General features: G+C 47.1%; 1 protein-coding gene across 1 annotated transcript; it reads left to right on the top strand.

The window, feature by feature from the left end:
• The first annotated feature begins 13,869 nt into the window (after positions 1–13,869).
• On the top strand, positions 13,870–21,013 carry LOC131282639 (homeotic protein female sterile). The gene is made up of 13 exons (XM_058312159.1): positions 13,870–14,095; positions 14,283–14,546; positions 14,626–14,712; positions 14,788–15,006; positions 15,081–15,678; positions 16,964–17,642; positions 17,723–18,759; positions 18,837–19,166; positions 19,241–19,753; positions 19,836–20,027; positions 20,250–20,426; positions 20,516–20,595; positions 20,819–21,013. Exons 1-13 carry the CDS (start codon positions 13,985–13,987, stop codon positions 20,987–20,989), a joined length of 4,458 nt encoding a protein of 1,485 aa, XP_058168142.1. The 5' UTR covers positions 13,870–13,984; the 3' UTR covers positions 20,990–21,013.
• Positions 21,014–21,765: the final 752 nt, after the last annotated feature.

The following is a 21,765-nucleotide window of genomic DNA, read 5'->3' as shown; positions in this document are numbered from 1 at the left end:
GGAATCGGAGTCAGGAGCATATTTTGTGAACATCAGTGCCTGTGTGTACGTGTGCGTAAAACTCGTAAAAATGAATGCGAAAAAAAAAACAAAATTTCTTCTTCCCCGCTTGATCTTCGGCATGTTGGCATGTGAATATTTCGTCTTCTCAATTCATCTCCGGCTGCTTATGCTCACTTGACTGCTTGGGTGCTGATGTGGAGGAAGCTGCCGCCCGTCCTGGACGTCAAACAAAGAACCGTGTGTAGAAAAGCAGTGACGGGTTATACATTTTTAACGAGCTGCTGTCCTTCCCCGTACACATATACATTTGCTTACAGATGTGCTGTGTCGGATGGAGATCGGAGATCGAAAGCATACCTGCTTTACTGTCATATTCCTGTTTCCCTGCTCAACTGCTGATCACCTTTGCGATTTAAATGTCACCCGGAATTCTGTGACCGTTTGATGGCCATGAAGAGCGGAAGAACCACCATAACCATAAAGCTATGGTAAATCATATGGTAACACAGCCGCGCTAGGAGTTTACGTCTGGTAGAGGCCAACATGGTTAAAAAACATTGCAAGTTTAGAATATCAAGCATGGTGTTGGAACCGATCCTGTTCTCTCCGGCTCCTTGGCCATCATATGCCCAGAACTGCCACATCATATGCATAAGAGATGTCATGGAAAAGCGAAACTTACAACCAATTGAAACGTGATATCTTATGGACCGGGATAATTATCAATCCGACGAATACAAAATACCTGCTAATCGATGATTCTGATCATGACGGAACCAGTCTATGAACCAGTAATTGGTCTTATTTTGTGAAAGAGTTCTGCAAATTTTTCCTAATGGTAATTTCAGGAGGATCCCAAAATACATTGGATGCCTCGAGGATAGAGTTAGCCACTAACAAAAACTCTATCCCTAGAATCATCCGAGAATAGGTAATAACAGCTCAACGAACTTCAATTCCACATCCAATTGAGAAGAAACATGAAGCAACCCTTGCACTGCACATACAATTGAATTTTTCGCCAGCTATTAGCGCCAGCAGCTAAAACATGCCATCATCGCCTACAAAATTGTCAACATCGGCAAAAACATGTCAATTCTGCAATTTGCTTCAAACAATGTGTGCAACCCCATGACGGGTTGTAGTTTGCAAAATACGGCAAAAGTAACAGCTAGCAAACTATTATGACTCTTGACCAAGCCGTACGTACAAACATCCCCCAACTATCGACAATTGTTGCGTGCCTAAGAACAATTAAATACAGCCATCATCGTGTGGTGCGTGCGAAGCTGGCAGCAAGCCTGAATCGCCGTTTTACGAAAACCTTCCCCACAAAATCGTGCCGCAATGTCAACAAAAAAAAAGAAACGAAGTACCGTGAACCTTCTCCTTCCATGGGGCGGTCCGAGTGTGCGAAACGGCTGAAAACTGCGTCGTTCGGAGTGGAAATACAAGCTGCCGCGGTTCGGCGCGGACGTGGCATTTCATACTGATGGTTGCTGGATCGTCACCCACACGTCAAGGATACACCTTGTTTTTTAGTGTTCTTCGCCACATTCGGCCAGAGAATTAAATTGCGTCATGTGTTTATTTGGCTGTTTTTGTTAAACCACCGAGATAACGGATCGTTGGTCGTGGTAATGGAGCTGTTTTATCAACGTAGCATTCTGTTGGTGAACCATTCGTTCGTATGTCACGAGGCACGTCAAAATCAGCTGTCAAACGTCAGCAGCGTTCAAGAAGGATCACAAGATTAAAGTTTGGAAAATCATTTAGAAAGCATTAGAAGGAACCGAGGAATAGAACGAAACTTGGACGACAGCTTTTCTTACGGAAGCTCACGATAAACAATCATATATTAAACGTAGCGCAGTGAAATCGTAAATGCAATCGTTTTCCACAAGCAACGGTCAGCAGCAAAGAATCGTTCGACCAAGCGACGAAAGGTAGTTCCACCGGGGAAAGTGAAACTCGCGAAGGAAAATTGTGAACCAATGGTGGAGGAGCTGCCACACAACTCAGAGCTGTATTGGTCTGCGTGGCGTCGAGTTTTTGCAGCATTTGAAACACCGTTTGCTTACACTTTCCTAGTGTTGCATAGCGAAAGCGAAAACGAAATCGCCAAACTTACTAAAGCGTCATCGAACTCTCTCGCTGAGGAAGGGAAGGGAAGAAGTTGAGCCCATTATGTTGATGAATGGCAAAGCAACAATTTATCGAGTTTTTTTTTCTCTTTGCACCCTTACAATGGCCACTCGTCTTCGTTTGCCAACAGGAGGAGTGTCAATGAAAATTCTTTCCTAACTACAACAATGGAGTCGGAGGCGCTGGGGAAACTTTAAAAACTACAAGCTGCATGGAAAGAGTATGCTCCGTTAGAAAAGTTCACATTAATGAAGTCTGTCCCCATCGGTACACGCTCTGCATTACGTGGATACCAGTCAAGAGTGTATGCCATCAGACACTCCCTCACGGCAAGCAAAGGCCGCACAAAAGAGATTGTCTGCGTGACGCCAACGCTAAAGGTTAACGAAGAAACCTACCATTTATCTGCCACTGTTGCGTAACGATACCTGGAATTAACCTATGGATTCCGCAGAGCGTTCGCTACAAACCGTACGTCATACAGAATGCACACGGAACGGTCACGAATTCTACCCAGCAACACTCAGCCGAAACGATCGGGTGCAGAAGGATGAGAGTGCGGTGCCATTTGGATAAACAAAGAAAATACCTCCTGGTTCACCGTGTCGCGATCCGCCCCGGAACATCCCGCTGCCATCAACATCCCACACAGTTCGTTCCTCGGGTTGGGACGGCTATTGCTCTGCGAGGGAAGGAGAAGAAAAGCGAATCGATTTATGCTCGGAAGGCAAAACGAGTCACGGAAAAGACCAGCGTAAAGCAAACGAACGATCATCATGTTGTTATCGTGGTAGTGTGAAGGCATTACGATCCGTCGCTTTTGCCCTTTTCTAACGGCGCTGACCGCTTGAACCGCTGTGTCTGTGTGAGCCCTTTTCGTGATTGTGGGAGTGCACCTTTGTGAGTAAACATGATTCAGAATCGTTGCCATCGACCGTGCCTGAACACCATAAGGGAACCTCGGAACCTGGCTTTTGCCCACTTCTCGACACCTGGAACATAAAACCCACCACCAAGACACACACACACACCATCAATGTTTGTCCATTCTGTTCTCTGCTCCTCGGAGATCCAAACTACACGAGGAAAGTATGGACGGGAAGCGAGGACGTCGTACGCGACAGTGGAGATCGTTTGGAGCTCTGAAAACTGGTTTGTGCCACCATAACCGCAGGTCAATCCCCGTCCCAGTTCCCTTGCCCTTGTACCGCTGCTAACGGGAAAAGTCTCGTACTAACGACAAACCAAGATTGGCTAGATTGGGATTCCCTTTTGGCGTCAACCGACAATTTGCAGTTTTCTTTCTTCATACGAGAGGAAGTTGATGAGGTCAATGTATCTTTATTTGCTAACTGTTCGTTATCAGCAGATAGTGAACATATGTTTCATTAAACAAAATCAATTCTTCCAATGCTAAATTTATGTCCCAACGTATGGACCATTTTTAAACCAGAGAATTTTGATGCGTGGATTTTTTTTCGCTTGTGCCAACAAGGAGAATCGACATGAACTTTCCTTAAGGTCATGGTTTAAGCATAATCGCTAGAAAGGAGGCGAACGCTCAACCGGAGATAAGTCGCAATTACCCCGGCTGGGTCTACCGGATCGTTATCGATCCAGATACATACGGATCTTTCGCGACCGTTAAGACTGTAAAGTATACTATCAAATTGGTTGAATCGGAAATGCGCACCTGGTATGTTGTGTGCGTGTATGATTAAAGAAACAAAGTATCTGTAATCAGTAATGGAAAATTTTCCGACTCTATACAGCCTGATAAGTAAACAAGCAATCCAACAACTGGGCGGAGAGAAAGCTTTCTCAAAGCATGTGGCTCTTTAAACTGTACACACTCATTGGCAGGTTAATTTGTATTTTTAACCAGCAGTACCAGGATGGACAGCCGATGTGTCTTCTTTGGTCGTAGCTGCTGTTAAATTACCCTTAAAGCAACCAATGATTGACGTTTGCACAGCCGCGGACGCATTAGTGCGGTTAGTCACGTCCCACAAAAAATATTACAAACTCACACAACACATCGCTCGGTTTTGTAAAGCTCTACCCAACGATCGGTTACGACGTCGAAAGCCGCCGTTGTGTTGGTACCGATCAGACATAATGGCGCACAACCGGATCGAATCCCCGTCCGTCGTAGGACGTTAGGGAAAATAGAGGGGTTTGCCTTGTCGCAAAAGATCCTCGTTACAAACGTTGCAATTTTCGTTCACAATGTTTTTGACTTAACATTTACTTCAACCCTTGTAGAAGACACTCCTACCCATCCGGACGCCAAAATTGATTTCCAAAGAAGGTGACGCCGGGGACCTCGCTACTTCTTTCGGTTACTTAATTTGAGACGCAATTTTTTGCGCAATCACAAAAAATAACCGCCACCACGTACAACCCGGCTTGGGATCTCTACCGCGCTTTGTTCGTGCTGGTAGAGACATGCTAAAGCTATCTGCGCCCTCAACACGAACGGGCGGTACGCCTCTAGAACGCTTGCAGCTCCACCCATCCGCCGTTTCAAGACCTCCCGAGACTTACGTGTCCTATGGTCGTTTTTGATGGATGGTCGCGTTGATAACGGGCTTATCAACGACAGTCGCACCGGCAAAACACTTTGAATGTGGAAATAAAAAGTTTTGCGCGAATGCAATTCGAACTCAAATTGCTTTCCCCACCCGACATAAGTGAAGTGAACAGTTTTATTTCATTTCAAGCCCTAACGAAGTAAACACATTGTAGCGCACTTGTTTAGCTAGGGATGTAAGCGAAACGTTACATTTCTGACCATTAGCCGTTGGATCCATTTAGAGTCTATCGTAGTTATTAGCATTTAATGTATGGCTCAATCCTCTGTTAATCGGTTCAGTTATTCGAAATACGTAATCCAGTTGCTTATTTATTTCTTACTCAAGAACAGAAGAATAAGAAATAAGCATTTATTTGCAAATATGTAACAGATCATGCTACTTCGAAAGGTAGAAGCGGTTCCATACATTGAAAATTAGCTATGTTTCTATTTCTTGTGCCAATTTCTGAATTCCTATCAATTTCCTATCTCCTATCCATCAACTAAATATGACTGTTTTTTTCCTACGTAACAGAACGCAAGCATCGGTAATCGTTTTATTTTAATTTATTCATACCTACACCATGGGCAAGGTAGAAAAGCCTCTCATCAGAACTGGTTTTCGTGATGGTCAGTTTGGCGACAACAAATTTCAGTGGGATTTTTCGATGGTCAATTGAAGCCAACTCTGCGCCGGTCGTTTCGCCGTCCGGCGAAGTGTGGAATTTTTGCAAAAGCACATCCACTCGGCGGCCGTTAGCCGCAACGCGAAAATGTAACCGAGCTCTAGCCGGATCGGGACGAATTAGGTTTCGATGACGGCGTAATGGTTGGCCGGCCTATGCCAACCGTGGTCCGTGCTTGATGATCGGTTGATATAGCGGCAGTAGACATAGTGTTGGTAGTAGGAAGCAGTAGTAGTAGTAGGCAGTAATATAAAAATAGTACATCGTAACCACCAGCCAGCCAGTCAGCCAGCCGCAGTCAATAGTCCGCACGCGTAAACGGCCACGGTTAACATGTTTAGCAGGGCGGCGAGGTGTGTTTCGGGTCGGGTTTGCTTGGCAATGGCTTTTTTCTTCTCAAACACACTGGCCGCTAGCTGTTTTTCCTCTCGCAAACCAACGCAACGCTCCGCGAAGGTGAAACGCAAAATGCGCACCGAACAACTTGCCGATACGCTTTCGGTGTCGGTCTTGAGATATACGATATATGCTGGGCGATGTTTCGGAAGACGCACACAGAGATGCGCCTTGGCAAGCGAAACCATCGACCTCTGAAACCGGACGTGAGCATACAAAACTACGGAGAGTGATGATGTGGTCGCGTGGATAAGGGATTTTCCTCGGGTGACGATGGGCATATGAATCGTTTTCACCTGTAGTCGCTATGACTTTCCAATGAAAAGAGCAATGTTTGAGTTTTTATTCGATTGTGAAAACTTGTCTAGCGTTGGTAATCATTTCTTTTAGCATCAATTCGTCATCAGCGTTTAGCACTCACATAGCTACTAGTTAGACTTTAGCCCAGCTCTGATGAGCGTTTGAAGATCGCTTGAAATTATGCTTATCGAACCGTTTGAAGATACGCTTCTGAGGACAAATCCCAAAGACGATGTACGAAGAAACGGAGAAATAATTTTTATTTTGAATTGCTAGACGAAAGCGTTTTTTCCCATCGAATGAAGCAATAGATGTTCTCTCGGTGTGTATATCGTAGAAGTAGACAGGGCTTTGCAGTGAGCAGATAATACAAAATCCGTTCACTTTTTCCCACCCTGTTTGTTCTGTTGCACGAACATCCCCCACGGCGATGCAGCAGCGAATTCCACAGCTTTTGAACTCGCTCGGCGATCAAATTATTTTACCCCAAACGTTCGTAGGCGAAATAGATCACACCAAACCCCCTCCCGGTTTGAGAAGGGGAAGGCCATCTATTGCGCAAAGAAGCTTACGAGTTTTACCAGGTTGCAAAGCGAAAAGCCAAAAAATGGAATGTCGTCGCCGATCGATTTGCCGAGGCACTGTGTGAAGACGTCCGCAATGAAAAACTGAATGGCCTGGCATTGTTTGTGGCCAGGGAGGTAAAGGCGAAAAAAAAACCAACATTGAACAAACCTAGTCAGTTCGTGGCCGAGAAAACACTTCCCATGTTGGTGGTTGTTTTCTTTCGGTTTGTTAAATATATATATATATTTTTGAATGCAAAAATGGTTTGGTTTTGGTAGTCCGTGTTCCTCTTCAGGCCCAAAGGAGGATATCAGTTTGGTGGAACATTTCAATGTCACGCGTCAACTACGCCGCGCGTCGCTGTTTTTTGGGGCTGCCAGTTCCGTTTCAGCTGTGTAACATCGTTTTGTTTGCTTCGCACTCCCATTGGCAAACCCTGGGCTGGCGTGAGGGGTTTGCGAATATGCGAGTGTTTATTTGGTTACCTCAACCGAGGAGGAGACTAGAAAGCACTAATCCTTATTGGGTAATGATGGATGTGGTTCATTGGAAAAGTGGATTCATCAAGTTGAGGATCGATTTTGTTAATTTTCATGTAACAGTTTGGTTTGTTTTCTCGCTACTCAAATTAACAAAATGTGCATAATATTGAAGTTGAATAAGTTTTCGTTCTACACGCCCTTTTTTAAAATTTAATCCTTTTCTCTGAATATCCAATACAACGTAAACTTCATAGGGAAATCCTAGAAACCCACACGACACTGTCTTATGCTTTTGTAATGGTTATTACGCGATCGCAGATGAAATGGAACACCAATCTCTCTGGGGCAGCAACGCTGCTTCTGACATCTGCATCTCATGAAAAACCTCACAAATTCGGTACAAGCGCTGCAGCGCGCAGTTACAGTATGCACCGTCAACACACAGACTCAGAAACCCCCCCGAAAATATACATTCGGGAGTGAAAAAGAGAGACAACGTGGTGCTGAAGCCTGTGTCCATACAAGAATCCATTGCGCATCATCACGTCGCGTTTTGCTGTTGGCTGCTGGACATGGTCGTGAGCATGCTCCGGGACGTGGAAGCTATGGTAAAAGCCGCGAGGATACACCAGGAATGAAGAGTGTGTCATCAGATGGTTGTCCACTTACCACATACTCGTATGCATCGAGCCGTGTATTCTGTATTCGACGATGGGACGGTGTTATCGCCACACGGAGACCACTTGGGCCATGTCGTGGGTGGTGTGTTTCTTCCCTCCCATCGCACCACCTTGCCCGTCCGTTTGAATCAAATCTACTTCATTCGTGGTCGCGTTTCTAATGGTGACCACCCATCTCTCACGCTCTTTCTCGCATCGCGTGTAGAACAAAGATAGTAACGCACCGGGAGATACACGGCAAGCATGGTATGGGCCTCTGCCAATGTCGCTCTGGCACACACTCATCCCTTGCCCGGTCGGCCAATGCCTTGCAACGTGGCCCGAATTGTTCATGTGTCTATATGTAGGTTAAAAAGATGCAGGTTACAAGATTAAAGAAGAACACGCCGAAGGACCGGGAGAGGGGAAGAGGCTAAATTACTCGGTGACAGCTGAGTTGGTGCACCTAAACCATCTAAAGAGCGAAAGAGAGATGCCGAGAGATGGTGTCATAGCGAGGAGTAGGCTGCTGAAGAAGCGACGGTGGATGATGCAGTTTGGTAATTTCCCTTCGTGCAGTTGCACAACCGAAGGCGGCACCATCTCGTAAGCTGTTGGCAAAAAAGAGTGGAAAAATATCGGTGAAAAAGTGCCCAATCGTCGTCTGCTGCTGCTAGACTTTGTTCACCGTACGTTTCAGTTGCCGGCGGGTTGAATAATACGCAGTCTGCTAAGTAGTGAACATGAGCGGATGAAAAAACAAGGCCCAGATTTAACACGTTAAGGTCGCAAGGATGACGCATCCGGCGTGTATCGAATTCGGTCACGCATGCTACACATCATCGTCTTCCGAATGCATTCATATCGGGCGGAAATGTGACGAGCTGGTGAAGAATGTGAAATGCGGTGCAATCAAGTGTGCGTTAAATTGAGCGCTGACCAAGGGTGCATCCAGTGTACAGCGTGACAACGGCACGGTTCAACAAAACGCACGGTTGATGGGAGAGGAAGTGTTTATCAAATGCTATCAATTTTAAACTCCCAATTAGATCTTGTTGTGGCGGTGGCGATCTCAAAAATGTGAAAAATTCCCATCCGGTTACGGTTCGACGCCGGTGCCGTTTGCTGCGGGTGTTGCGCCTGTTTGTTGTACCGTGAATCGGTGCATATACGGACAAAGCGTTACTGGACAGCGTTAGCTGAGTATAAAAAAAAAGAAGAAACAAACAATTAATGTAGTGTACCGGAAGTGCGCAGCGTCCGTCTGCGCACAAAACTATACGAACCACTCTCGTTTTACTCGTCGTAACGTAGACGGCACGGATTCGGTGTTTCTTTCGCGCCGCCACTCTCTCCGTCACACTCACTCCGGTCTGATTTCCAACACAGCAGCTGATTTTGACAAGCTCGTCGATCCGCCGAGGGAATATTTTTTGTTTGTGTGTTCCCTCTGTTGTTTTCCCGTGGCCACCGCGCGTCCTCATCCTTCACTCTGGTGTTGCTCCACTTTCTCTAGCCTCCGTTGGCCTACCCTGAGGGCTTACAGGCACGGAACTACCTACGCAAGTGAAACCTTCCGATGTAACCTTAGCAAGAGATTATCATTTACTAGTTTGACATTTATGTCAGCAGAAACATTGCCAGTACATCGTCAAAAGTGAGTACTAGATGTAGATACCTGGTTGCCTAGTGATCTCCAGTAGCGCAGTACCATCAACCAATGTGGTTCGGGATTGGAAGTGGTTCCATTTGCATACGTCAACGGTGTTGGTGAACAACAAGGTGAACACTTGGTAAAGTCTGCTTTCTTTCACCAGAAACATAATGCAAAGAATCCCTTTGCTAAAGGAGCAAATTCCTTTGAGAAAGGGTACGTCGGACTCGTTCGTGAGAGGAAGCGTTGCAATTCCGAAAGTTCAAGGGCGGCCACAATGTGCGAACACTAACATCGAAACCACTTGCCGAAGCAGACCAACACACAGTTTTGTGCGCCTTTCAGCGTCGAACGAACCATACGCGCTTGTAGTCCGTTGGAATGTCCTTGGCATACACAGTCGATGTTGTTTGCCGTTAGCACCATCACCTCGGAGAGTTGAAATTCACGCGAAACCGAATGCAGCGAAGACCGAAGATTATAGAAATTTGAGCAAGAGTGAATACTTTGTGGTGTGTGAACGTCATCGCTGGGAATAGCTCAGATGTTTCGTTGCAAGCAGTGAACTGCAAGCAATGCAGAGCGTCATATAAGGATTTTTTTACCTAATTTCATATAATTCAAACTTTTGGAGTTGAATCACCTCTTAGGTGCTATCATGGCTAACAACATTGATTCGGTCAATGAATCACAAAGATGGATCATGCTCTGCGTATCAACGAGATTTTATGTTAAATTCCAGATAAAAACTTATGCATAGAATTTAAAACTATTACTCAGCTGTGGGTGCAGCGAAGAAAGGCAAACAGTGTGACATCACGCTCGGCACAACTACCATCAATACGTTAATGTTTGCCCCCCTAAGCCAGGCAACAGTTGGCAAGACTAACCCCGTAGTCAGCGTATGAATCAGCATCACTCACAGCACAGTCTGCGGAAGCATGACGTACCACTGCGGCTATCTTTTGTGGTGCGCGAGATTGGCAGCAACATATGACTTCCTCATTCGTCGATCACTTCAGTCAAACGCACGCTGCCTGTTGCTACAATCGCGCAATCTGGTGGACCTAGTGCGACTTTCAAGGCAAAGGAGGTTAACGAACGGAGTGGAAATCGACCAGAGCAAGATATGGAGATGAAGCTGGATTAACCTATGGCATGCCCGCAAACCATCGCGGAACCCATCATCACTTCCTGGCCCAAGGGAGTAGGACTCGCTCTTTCGCTATTTCTCGTTCACCGCGTCCATATACCGTTATCTCTCGAGTCTTTGCGTTAGAGAAAAGCGCACATAGCTGAAATGAACGCCGCCACCGATCTGCAGCTTGGCTCAAAATGGGCATCATCCACACTCTCCTATGCCCAACAGGTCGAGCGCGCTTTATACGAATCGGGCGGGCGGTTGGTTAAATCCGTTGGCAACGGAGTGCCAGCGCGAGCGGCCGGACCACTTAGTTAGCCAAGGCCATCCATCCATTACAACAAAGATCCATAATTATGCGTTTTCTTGTCGTGGCCGCGATTCCTACTTTTTCTGAGATAAACCGTGTGCGGGCTGTGCGAGTGAACGAGCGAACGTACCGCTTGATGGATGGAACTCCCTGCAGCGAGTTCTTTCAAGTGGGCTGATCAGCTGCAGCATCGGCTTTCCAAGTGGCTCTGCATCCCCAACACCCCCTTCACCCAGACCTCGCGGCGGTTGTTGTTGAGTATCCGGTTTGTTTCTTTTTACCCCGTACACCACCTCCTTCCAATCTGTCTGAGTTTGTGTGACAAACGTAAAGTGGATTATTATCTATCCAAGAGTCATTATCGGACCCCCCCTTGATGGCATTGTTTGTGCAGTTTGCTAGACAGATAGAAATCTTGCATTCTTTCCCTCTCGATTGGTAGAGCCGATCGTACAACCTTAAATTGTACATTACCTTAAGTTGATCGTAAAATTTTAGAAGATCAAATTTAGCACATTGAGAATGTCCTTGTTCGATAATGGAATATTTTAAACTATCCCAATACTTTTTCTGTTCTTTTTACAGTGGGAAGAAATCCGTTACTATTAAAATGAAAGGAACCGTGCCAAAACGATCTTTTATGCTCGATCGTTTACGCAAACAACGCCACCGGACTCGCGCTCGCGATCCACTTTTGGGGCGAATGGCGGAAATGGGAAGGAATTGCACTCGAATCGAACACAGATTGCACCCCGCCTATGTCGGTTGGTTGTTGGCACCCCAAGCAGTTGAACCGTGCCTAAAAGAAAAACAACAACGCCAGCGCTAGTTGGACTCAGGGGTTTCAATCGTGTAACTTCTATCGGCCCGGCACTGGCCACAACAATGAAACGACACTAGAAATAGCATGTTTTGAGTATCAATCTTGAAAATCTGCACACAAAGAAAAAAGGGACAATTTAGATAGTTCATTTATTTACATGCGAGTTCAAACAACACTGAGTCAACCGATAATGTTCCATCGAGCGTATCTGTTTTGACTCTTTATTTCAGTATCGATTGATTACCCTTGTACTCCTTTTCGGTACCCAAGATATCGAACGATTCTAATAGTCTCACACAGACCGCGTTAAATCAACGTGGTTTGACAGTTAAATCCTCTTCGAATGTGGAATGCTTGCATATTACTTAAAAGAAATCAACTCAACAAAGAAGAGCGTATTAATAAGATGTCAATCAAACTCTCCAAGCTGAAGCATGGATTTATTCTTCTTCCTGACCACTTTCAATGGCCATCGGTTAAATTGCTTCGCAACCTCTCGAAACTTCCAGCGTGGCCAGAGACGATTAGGGCTCGTCAGTCGTCCATTTCCCGCAATCGTTAAGTAAACAAATGCCCCTCACAAACTCGATTGAACTCGTGGCCAGAATAAACAAAACTCACCTCTATGATGCAACACGCGTTACGTGGTAGCCGCATCCCAGACCGTCGTACTTGTGTTCGTACACTATCTCGCACCGGAGCAAAATAATCTCGCCAAGAAGAAGATCATTATAAGTTCGTTCGAACACTTTCTTTCTTCCAGATTGTAATTGTACTCGTAATCGACCCCAAATCGTAAATTCTTGTACGATTTTTCCATTTCTATCGTGCATTATACTCAACGCTCAGCATAGGATCTCGACCACGGGTCAAGAGAATGCTTCGAGTGTTCTTCACAGTCCGTTACGCAGATTGGAGGTTCTTCTTGTTTCGCGTCGTTCTAAATATAAGTTCCACTGCGCTGAAGATATTCAATCTTGGGGTGTGCGTTTTTAAATTTACACTCTATTTTTCTTTCTTGTAAACCGACTATTTTATTACCGCATTACGTTCTAGCAAGCGCCCGATGGGTACGTTGGAATGGGAGGTTTTGGCCACCACACACTCGCGTTCCATCGGTCTAACACGACGCGGCCTATTGCCTATTTGTAAAACATATATGAAACGATTACGATAATTGTGTTGCTTGTGTTGAAAAGTGGTGTGGATATTTATAGAATCCGCAAGCAACAATATATGGGAAGCGATATTTTGGTTCATTTGTTTGTTTATTTGTAACGCGCGCGCGCGCGCCCCCCTTGTCCGGTGCACTGATCCTGTTTGTTTGATTTAACCTTGACTAAATTTGGCATTCTCTTTTTCCTCTTCTTTCATTGCAGATAAAACCTGTACAAAATAAGATTACGGTGTGGCAAATTGGAAGCAAAAACCGTTCTTTTGTTACGGTGGGTGAAACAACATTGATCGTTCGTCAAACCGGCTCGCAAACACAAAGTCAAAAGGCATCATTTCGGCATCACGGTTGGATTCCTGACCGTACTAAGTTTCGGTTCCGTTTCCGGCAGTGCGTGTGTGTGTGTGTTAGTGTGTTGTTTGTGTGTGTTGCTGTGAACCAGCCCGCACGAACGAGGACTTGAGGGCACGCGCGTGTCACCGCGTCGCCTAAAGGATACCCATCATCATCGGAAACGAAGCTGCCTCCTTGATACGAGGAACCAACTCTCTCTTATCCCTTTTTTCTACTCAACAATCTACTGCTTACACCCATCACAGCAATTTTTTGGAGTGGAAAGTGGTCCAGCTATCTTTTTCGTTCAATTGTGAGTGAAACGACCGCGGGACGGGGAAAATTAACCGAAAGCCGAAAGGGTTCTGGCTGGCCGGTGAGTCTACCAGGAAGAATCACAATCTGTTCTAATGTTGACATTATTCGGTTCTGTCCTTCCCTTCCCCTCGCCCCGTAGTTGGTGTTCGTTCACGAGGATCAAAAAGGACAACCACCTACCTACCATCAACCGACCGACGAACGCCGCTAGCATTGGCAGCGTTCGAACCGAAGCGCGTTCCCGATACGAAACCAATTTGTTCCGAACGGTCCGTGAAAGACTCCTGGCACAACAACAACCACCTACCGAGCGGCGAGAAGGAAACCGACGGCGGCGGCATCCACTGAAGAGGAAGAGAGCTTGCGCGTGCGTGCCCTGCGTTCGGTGCTTTAGGGCTGTTTGGCGTTGGTCATCAACATGAACGTGATGAACAACAGCAGCGGCGATGAGCAGGTCGAGTGTCCACTGTGCATGGAACCGCTGGAGGTGGATGATCTGAACTTTTATCCCTGTACCTGTGGATATCAGGTAATGTCAATCGTGTGAAACCATAACCCCAAGTCGTCGGTGCTTAGTACTGTCCACAATTGATGGGGGTTGGGTGGATACGTAAACTCTACTACCCCTTCTCTGATACGAGATTCTTTTGATTGCGATAATCAAATCCTCCCTTGGGGCGTGTGGCATCAATCTCAATGCACGCGCAACCACACAGATCTGTCGCTTCTGCTGGCACCGGATCCGCACGGACGAGAACGAGCTGTGCCCGGCGTGCCGGAAGGCGTACCCGGAGAACCCGGCCGACTTTACGCCACTGTCGCAGGAGCAGATCGCGGCGTTCAAGGCGGAGAAGAGGCAACGGGATCAGCAGCGGAGGGCGAAGATTTCCGAAAACCGCAAACACCTCGCGAACGTGCGGGTGGTGCAGAAGAACCTGGTGTTCGTTGTCGGGCTGCCGCCGAGATTGGCCGATCCGGAGGTTAGTATTTGTTTCTCCTCTCCTAACCGTGTCTAGCATTCTCATTTCATTTGTCAATCTTCTTGTGTACGGTTTCCAGATTCTGAAGAAACATGAATACTTCGGTAAATATGGTAAGATCCATAAAGTGGTTATCAACCCTAGTACAACCTATGCGGGCGTACAGGTAAGTGTATATCGGTTTTTACAGCCCGCGACACCTGGTTACATTTCGGTTACGGTTTCTCCATTTTATTCGCAGGGTCCCTCGGCGTCGGCGTACGTGACGTACATCAACAACAACGACGCGCTGAGGGCGATCCAGAGCGTCAACAACATCATGATCGATGGTCGACTAATAAAGACGAGCTTAGGTACGACGAAGTACTGTAGCCACTTTATGAAAAACCAAACCTGTCCCAAGCCTGACTGCATGTACTTGCACGAGCTGGGCGACCAGGAGGCTAGCTTTACGAAAGAGGTATGTGTGACACCTGGCGGGAAGGAAAAGCCACTGTTACTAATTACTGTCGCTTTTTCTGATGTTACCTGCAGGAGATGCATCAAGGGAAGCATCAGGAGTACGAGAAGCGATTGCACGACGCCATGCAGGCGCAGTTGGGCCTGACGACTGCTGGCGGCGGTAGCAACGGTAGCAGCGGTACTGGCGGCAGTAGTAGTGCGGGCAGCGGTGGCGCTAGCAACGCAGGTGTCGGCACCATCGCCAGCCTGGTGTCGTCGATAGCCACGTCCACAGTGGCGGCTGTGGTGGCGGCTACGACGGCAACGTCGGCGGCAGCGGTGGCGGCTTCGACCGGGGCATCAACTGCAGGTGCGTCTTCCACGCTGGTGGTAAATGGCGTCATTGCGGGTAGTGCGGGTAGTGGTGGTGGTAGTGAGAGTGGTATACCCAGGTCCGGCGGCGGCGGAGCCGGCGTCACCACCAGCGGCAGCGGCAGCGGCATCGGTTTTCTCGATTCTGGCAAATCGTCGGCGGTTAGTGATATTAAACAGATAAGCGACATTACCAATGGACCGATACAGAACAAAGACGCTTGGCCCAGCTTATCGACGGTGCCGGTCCACGGCAGCACACACGGCGGCGGCGGCGGCGGCGGTAGCAATAAGGAGAATAAGCTTAACGGTAAAACAGGTGTGTGTGAGCCGATGCCAAAAGCATCCCAAGAACCCAAACAATTCAAACAAAACAAACCAAAACTAAACACCCTACCAGAGCAGACGCAGCGGCTGCTGCTGCGACGTGCGGCTCGATATCAGACTTTTATCAAAACCAGATCTACGGGAGAACGAGGGAGAGATAGAGAGAAAAAATCCAATATTGGCTTGATGGTATCCTTAGGCCATCGTCCACAGCTGACTAAGGACTTTTTAAACGACTCGTCGAAGAAAATAGTTTTGAAAGATTTCTCGTCCTTTATCGCGCGTTTGTGTTTATGTGTGTGTGTTTGGGGCTTTGCGGGTATAAAAAACCTTCAAACCCCCGTACATTTTTTGACTGCAAAATTAAAAGATAAACCGACGATCAACGATCATTGCTACCACTCTCTCCCTTCTCTTCTCCGTCTACGGTTCACGCGTGTTTTTGTGTGTGTGTTTTCCTTAAAAATTGTGATTGAGTGTTTGTTGTGATACATCTAATATCCTTCACTGGTGAAGAATAACAACCAAACTGTGGATAAAAAGTCTTTCTCAAAAGACCACCCGAATGTGTGATCGTCAAAATTATCTTCTACTAATGTTCAGTAATATTCCTGTAATTTCTTTGTTTGTTTGCCTTTGTGTTGTGTTTAAAATTTCCCCTTTGTTTTTTCACGTTGCCATAAGCGTTAAGTTTATTTTCAACTTGTTATAAGGGTTACGTTTTTCATTCTTATCTGTTGCATGTACTTCATCGTTTTGAAGTTACGTGAAACTTTTTCTTTCAACTTGAAATTACTAACTTTCCTTTTAAATTACATTTTAAATTTGAAATGTCGATATATGAGCATGTTCCATCTGTTTTTCTTCCTCTTGTTTTAAACAAAACACACTGTTATATCTATGTATTGACAGCTTCCAGTGTATTGAAATATGAATTTAAACCGTCAAAACTCCAGCTCCTGGTAAAAAGGTTCTACGATACAATACTCTACCGCGTTCCGCGTTCAAATTGAAACCGCCCTGGGGAAATCAAACGCGCGCACAACACCGTTAAATAACAACCTACCTACCTACCCACCCCACCACTTCTATCTAGCATATTTTATTCCTTTTTGGCACTTTGAAAATGTTTCACTAGAAATAGTCGTAAACAAACATAACACGGCGTACGTGGGTCGTACGTGTGTTGACGATCGTGGCAGTTGCATTCTGCGCAAGGACCCCAGATCCTTTCATATTAATATCACACTTTGTTTCATATACTCGTTTGTTTCCAGCAGCCAACGGTAGCAGCAGCAACAAGGAAAACGCCAACCGTAGCGATCGCAAGAATGACTCGAAATCTCGCTCGAAAGGTGGCAAAAACAAACAACAGCAGCAGCAGCAGCAACACAACAAAAATAGTCACGACAATTCCAGTAATCATAAAGATAGTACAACTAACGTGACTAGTGCCAACGGTGTTGCTGTCGGTGCTGCTTCTGCTGCTCCGGGCAAGGGTGGTAGTGGCGGCCTGATCAATGGCAAGAGTACCGGCGGCAAGACAGTGGTCAGCAATGGGGCCAGCAAGCAGCGCGGCAACACTCACGAAGCACACGAAAATGGTACCGCCAACGGCAAGGAGTCGCACCACAATAGCAAAAACCTTAAGCAACAGCGTGAACGTGAACGTGAGCGCGAGCGGGAGCGTGAACGTGAGCGCGAACGTGAACGAGAGCGCGAGCGAGAACGCGAACGGGAACGCGATCGTGAACGGGAGCAGCACCACCAGGCCATTCTCAACGGTAACCACGGTGATGAGCAGAACCCGGGCAAAAAGCGAATGGACGCGAACACAAATGGCCATATCATCAGCAACGATCTCGATGACGATGATGACGAGCTGGACTTTGAGGACCTGGACAATGACGCACTGTCGTCGGATAATGATGGCAAGACGGATTCCCCGTCGCTAAGGTAAATCACGATCGTGGTATGCTTTTTTCCGTATGGACGCTTGTTTGTAACCGAACGATTTCCTTTCCTCCACATTGCAGCAGCACAGCATCGTCACGAAACGGAGTGGATAGTGGTTCGTTAAGTGAAACGGCCAGCGGCAAGAGTTCACCTGGTGCGTTCGTCGATACGCTCAACAGCGGTGTCGGTGGCAGTGTGATAGCAGCCAACGAAGAGAGTGAACTGACGGGTGAAAGTGTTGCTAACGTTATATCCCCGGTGGACGGTAGCGACGTTGTGGAAACGAATCGTAACTCCTCGTCGCCCTCCACTAGCTCCTCATCAACGGGCGACGAGAAGGTGGACAGTGACAGCAGTGCGGCTCCGACAAGCACCGCAACCACTTCGCTGTACGACAAACTGGGCGGAAACAACCCAGCCGTTACCACGGCAACCAGCAATGGCAGCAGCAGCATCCTGAGCAATCACAAGCAGTTCGCCAGCAGCCTGCTCGACGCGACCGGCCGCTTTGGCAGCAAGCTCGACAGCATCCTGGACGACAACAGCAGCTTCTTCTCGTACAACGCGTTCGATCCGTACGGTAAGCAGACGGCGGCGGGTATCGCCGCGGGCGCTACCGATCTCGGAACCATGGTGGACGGCGTCAGTCAGCAGCAGGGCGGCAACGGGCTAACATCCTCCCAGCTGCCGGATCTCCTGAGCGGTACAAATGACACCAACGAACAGCACGCCAAGGAGCTGCTCAAAAACATGGGCAACCTGCAGCTGCACCAAGCACACCAACAGCAGCCGCAGCAACAGCATCAGCATCAACCGCACCAGCAGCACCACCTGTTCCAGCATGTCGCTCGGTTTCAGCAGCATTTCAACGCCGGTCTCGGTGGGCTACTCGGCAATGGCGATGCTACGGCAGCCGCCATGCTGGGAGGGGCCACGGAAGAGCTGGAGCCGGCACTGAACAAATGCATGCTAAGACACAAGTACATGATGGAGGATCAGCACGAAGAGTGGCTTCGTTTGCAACAGCAGCAGCAGCAGCAGCAGCAACAGGAGCAGCAAAAACGTAACCACCTTAACAATGGACTGAATGGACTACCGCCATTCCATAATTTTAACGGTAAACCCCCAACCCATGTGGGAATCAATCTCGGTTCGATGTTAATATTCGTATTTTCCACTTCTTTCTCATCGTAGAATTTGGAGCGAACGATGTATGGCACAAATCCCTCGCCATGCGAGGTAGTTTCCTTAATCAGCAACAGCAGCAGCAACAGCAGCAGCAGCAACAGCAACAGCAACAGCAACAAAGGCTACACACGGACATGAGCCAAATGTACGGAAACGCGAACATAGCCAAGCTAAACAAGTTCTTCGACTTTCACAAGAATCAACAGCAACAGCAGCAGCAGCAACAGCAACAGTTTTTACTCAACGGACACAATTCGCCAGCGTTAGACATGAACATAGTCAATCTCCTGGAGAACAACCGTCTGAACAACCATTTTCTCGAGCAACACAACGATGGTAAGGATCTTTTGGATGAGCGGAGTTTTACGGTGATGTCGATTATTGAACCTGTGGTTAATGGTCCGTTGTAGGTTTATTAGGGTCACAGCTTCAAAAGCAGCGCCTGCAAAATCTCAACCTTGGCCCACTGCAGAACGGTGGCAATCCGCTGCAACAGCAGCAGGAGCAGCATAAGGCCGCTGTAGCAGCGGCGTTAGCAGCTTCTCAGCAGCCACCTACATCACAGCAGCCACCACAACAACCTGGCAACCGCATGCAAAATCCCCAGCAGCAGCAGCAACAGCCGCCGAGTCAGCAGCAACAGCAGCCGTCGGTGATGATGCAGTACTTGCAGAATCCGAACGTCGACGATGAGCTCGGGTTCGATCCGTTCTTGGAAACGCAGAAGGGTCTGGCCGAGCTGATGAACGACGAGATGAACCAGCAGCAGATGCCGCCGAACGCGGCGAACCACAGCAAGCTGATGGAAAACGTTCAGCAGCAACAGCAGCAACAGCAACATCAGCAACAACAGCGAACTCGTATGCCACCACCCGGCTTCAATCACATGAACGCTTTCGGATTTGGAGTACCGCGAGCACAAAGTACGTAGTAATTTTCGTCCGGTGCTTACACCTACGCCTAAATCTCACATTTTTGCTTCCCATATTCTCGCGTATTAAGCAGGTAGCAAAATTCTGCCCTTCATGAACGGTGGCATGCCACTGGCCAATGGTCAACCGCAGCCACAGCAGCAACAACAGGCACCGCAGAACGGAAACTGGAACCCACAGATGCAGCAACCGTTCATGCGTTTCCAGCAGAACGAGCCGAACCATCTGGCGCAGGCTCAGCCACAGAATGGGCTCAACAAACCGGGTAAGCATTCCTGGCCTCAGAGCCTTACTCTTAGTTTTCAAGCTAGTGAAGGGAAGAGTGGATCAATTAAATTTCATTAAATGATTTTTAATGGAACATAATGCATAAGAAATTGGGAGGAATTGAATCTTTTTTTTATTTAGAATTTAAGCATCAAAATACATGCTGTGTTGATCATTGTTATTTTTATTGTTCACGGTCACTATTATTTTTATTTTCCAGCATACGGTAACAACTTCACCGACTGGACGTCCCTCGATCCGGCCATCGTTTCGTACCGTCAGTTCTCCTTTATGAACGGTCCCAACCAGCCGGGCGCAGGCGACATGTTCCTGAACGCTCAGCAGCAGCAACAGCAGCAGCAAATGAATCAGCAGCAAAATCTTCAACCTGGACAAGGTAAGCACACACTGTGAACAAGCGCTGGAAGTTTCGCAAAAGACTGTTATTTACATGTTTCTGCCGGGATTTTTTTCATTGTTTTGCAGGTTTCGGACACCATGGTCTCAACTTGCAGTCGAACTTGATGGGTCAACAGCAGCAGCAGCAACAGCAAGCTAATCCACAGGTAAGATGAGGACGAAAAACATAAAAGCAAACAAAAAGGTGTCAGAAGCATTTCTTGTTGAATTTTCTCGCTTACGATAAATTTCCTGAAATTTTCCTAACTGTAATTCAAGATGCACACTGGAATCCGTATGAAAAACACTAGAATAATAGATTTCGAATCTTTCAAATAAAAAAAGTTCAATTAACCTAATGAAATGTGAATAATTTGTCTCTTATTAAAGCTTAACTTTCCTCATACCAATTGGCTCAACAACGAGCAGAGCGTCTACATGAACGGGCTCACCAACGGCGGTTTCCCGAACGGCTTCGACAAGTTCTCGATCCCCATGCCCCCGGGATTCCAGAACAACGTCCCCGGCAACAACAAGCAGAAGGCCGAGTGCATCAACTAAGCAGTACGAACATTGCAGATCAGCACCGAAGAAAATCTTGCAATGTCACACACACACATATACACATACAATACACGCATTCACATTTCCGATCGACCAGGACTTCACAACAACCCAGCAACAATCAATTTTGGATCCCAACCAGGACAGCAACCAACACGTGGACATCTAACTTACCTCCTTAACACCTCCCGCATGGCAGAAGGCGCACACAATGGTGTCACCCCGAACGACGGACGAGTAGGGAGGGAGGTGAAAGCGATCGTGATCAGTAGAGAGAAAATATGCGTACACTCTGTGGTATCTATCTTAGATGAACGTGCGGTAGGGTAAGATAAATAGAAGTGGCCCGTTTTAGCGCTTCTACAACTTCAACGGTGTGATCGCTATCAAAGATTAAAAAAAGATGAAAGCGATCACGAAAAAATCGGCAAGCGTCTTAAAGAAATTACCATGTTTATTACACAAACACACAAAAATGGTAATGTTGCCCACAGTGGGTACCATTTAAAGTCACATAAAGAGGAAAATGCATAGAAAGAGACAGGCACTACAACTCTGAGTTGCATCGAAGGTGCCGCCTCGTCTAAGGAAACCCAAAAGACTCTGAATAAATTGTAACGTAAAGTGCAACAAAAGAGGGCGGTGGTTGAGCCGGTACGAAGAAAAGTTAAACTGACGAAGCCCTTCCGCGTCGAGGGTAGCGTGAATGGTTGGCCATTTGCGGCCCAAACCGAGGAAGGTGTGGATATAGGATGATGAGAGAGTGACAGAAA

Source organism: Anopheles ziemanni, chromosome 2 (genome assembly GCF_943734765.1).
Source record: "Anopheles ziemanni chromosome 2, idAnoZiCoDA_A2_x.2, whole genome shotgun sequence".
NCBI classification, from domain to species: Eukaryota; Metazoa; Arthropoda; class Insecta; order Diptera; family Culicidae; genus Anopheles; species Anopheles ziemanni.
The sequence above is the reverse complement of the archived record's forward strand: the minus strand, read 5'-3'. Positions and strand labels throughout refer to the sequence as shown.

Bases quoted from the DNA above. Each gene is read 5' to 3' on its own strand.
- LOC131282639 (XM_058312159.1), top strand. From the start codon at position 13,985: ATGAACGTGATGAACAACAGCAGCGGCGATGAGCAGGTCGAGTGTCCA. The intron at 14,547-14,625 runs GTTAGTATTTGT...TACGGTTTCCAG, and splicing joins CGAGATTGGCCGATCCGGAG to ATTCTGAAGAAACATGAATA. The intron at 17,643-17,722 runs GTAAATCACGAT...TCCACATTGCAG, and splicing joins ACGGATTCCCCGTCGCTAAG to CAGCACAGCATCGTCACGAA.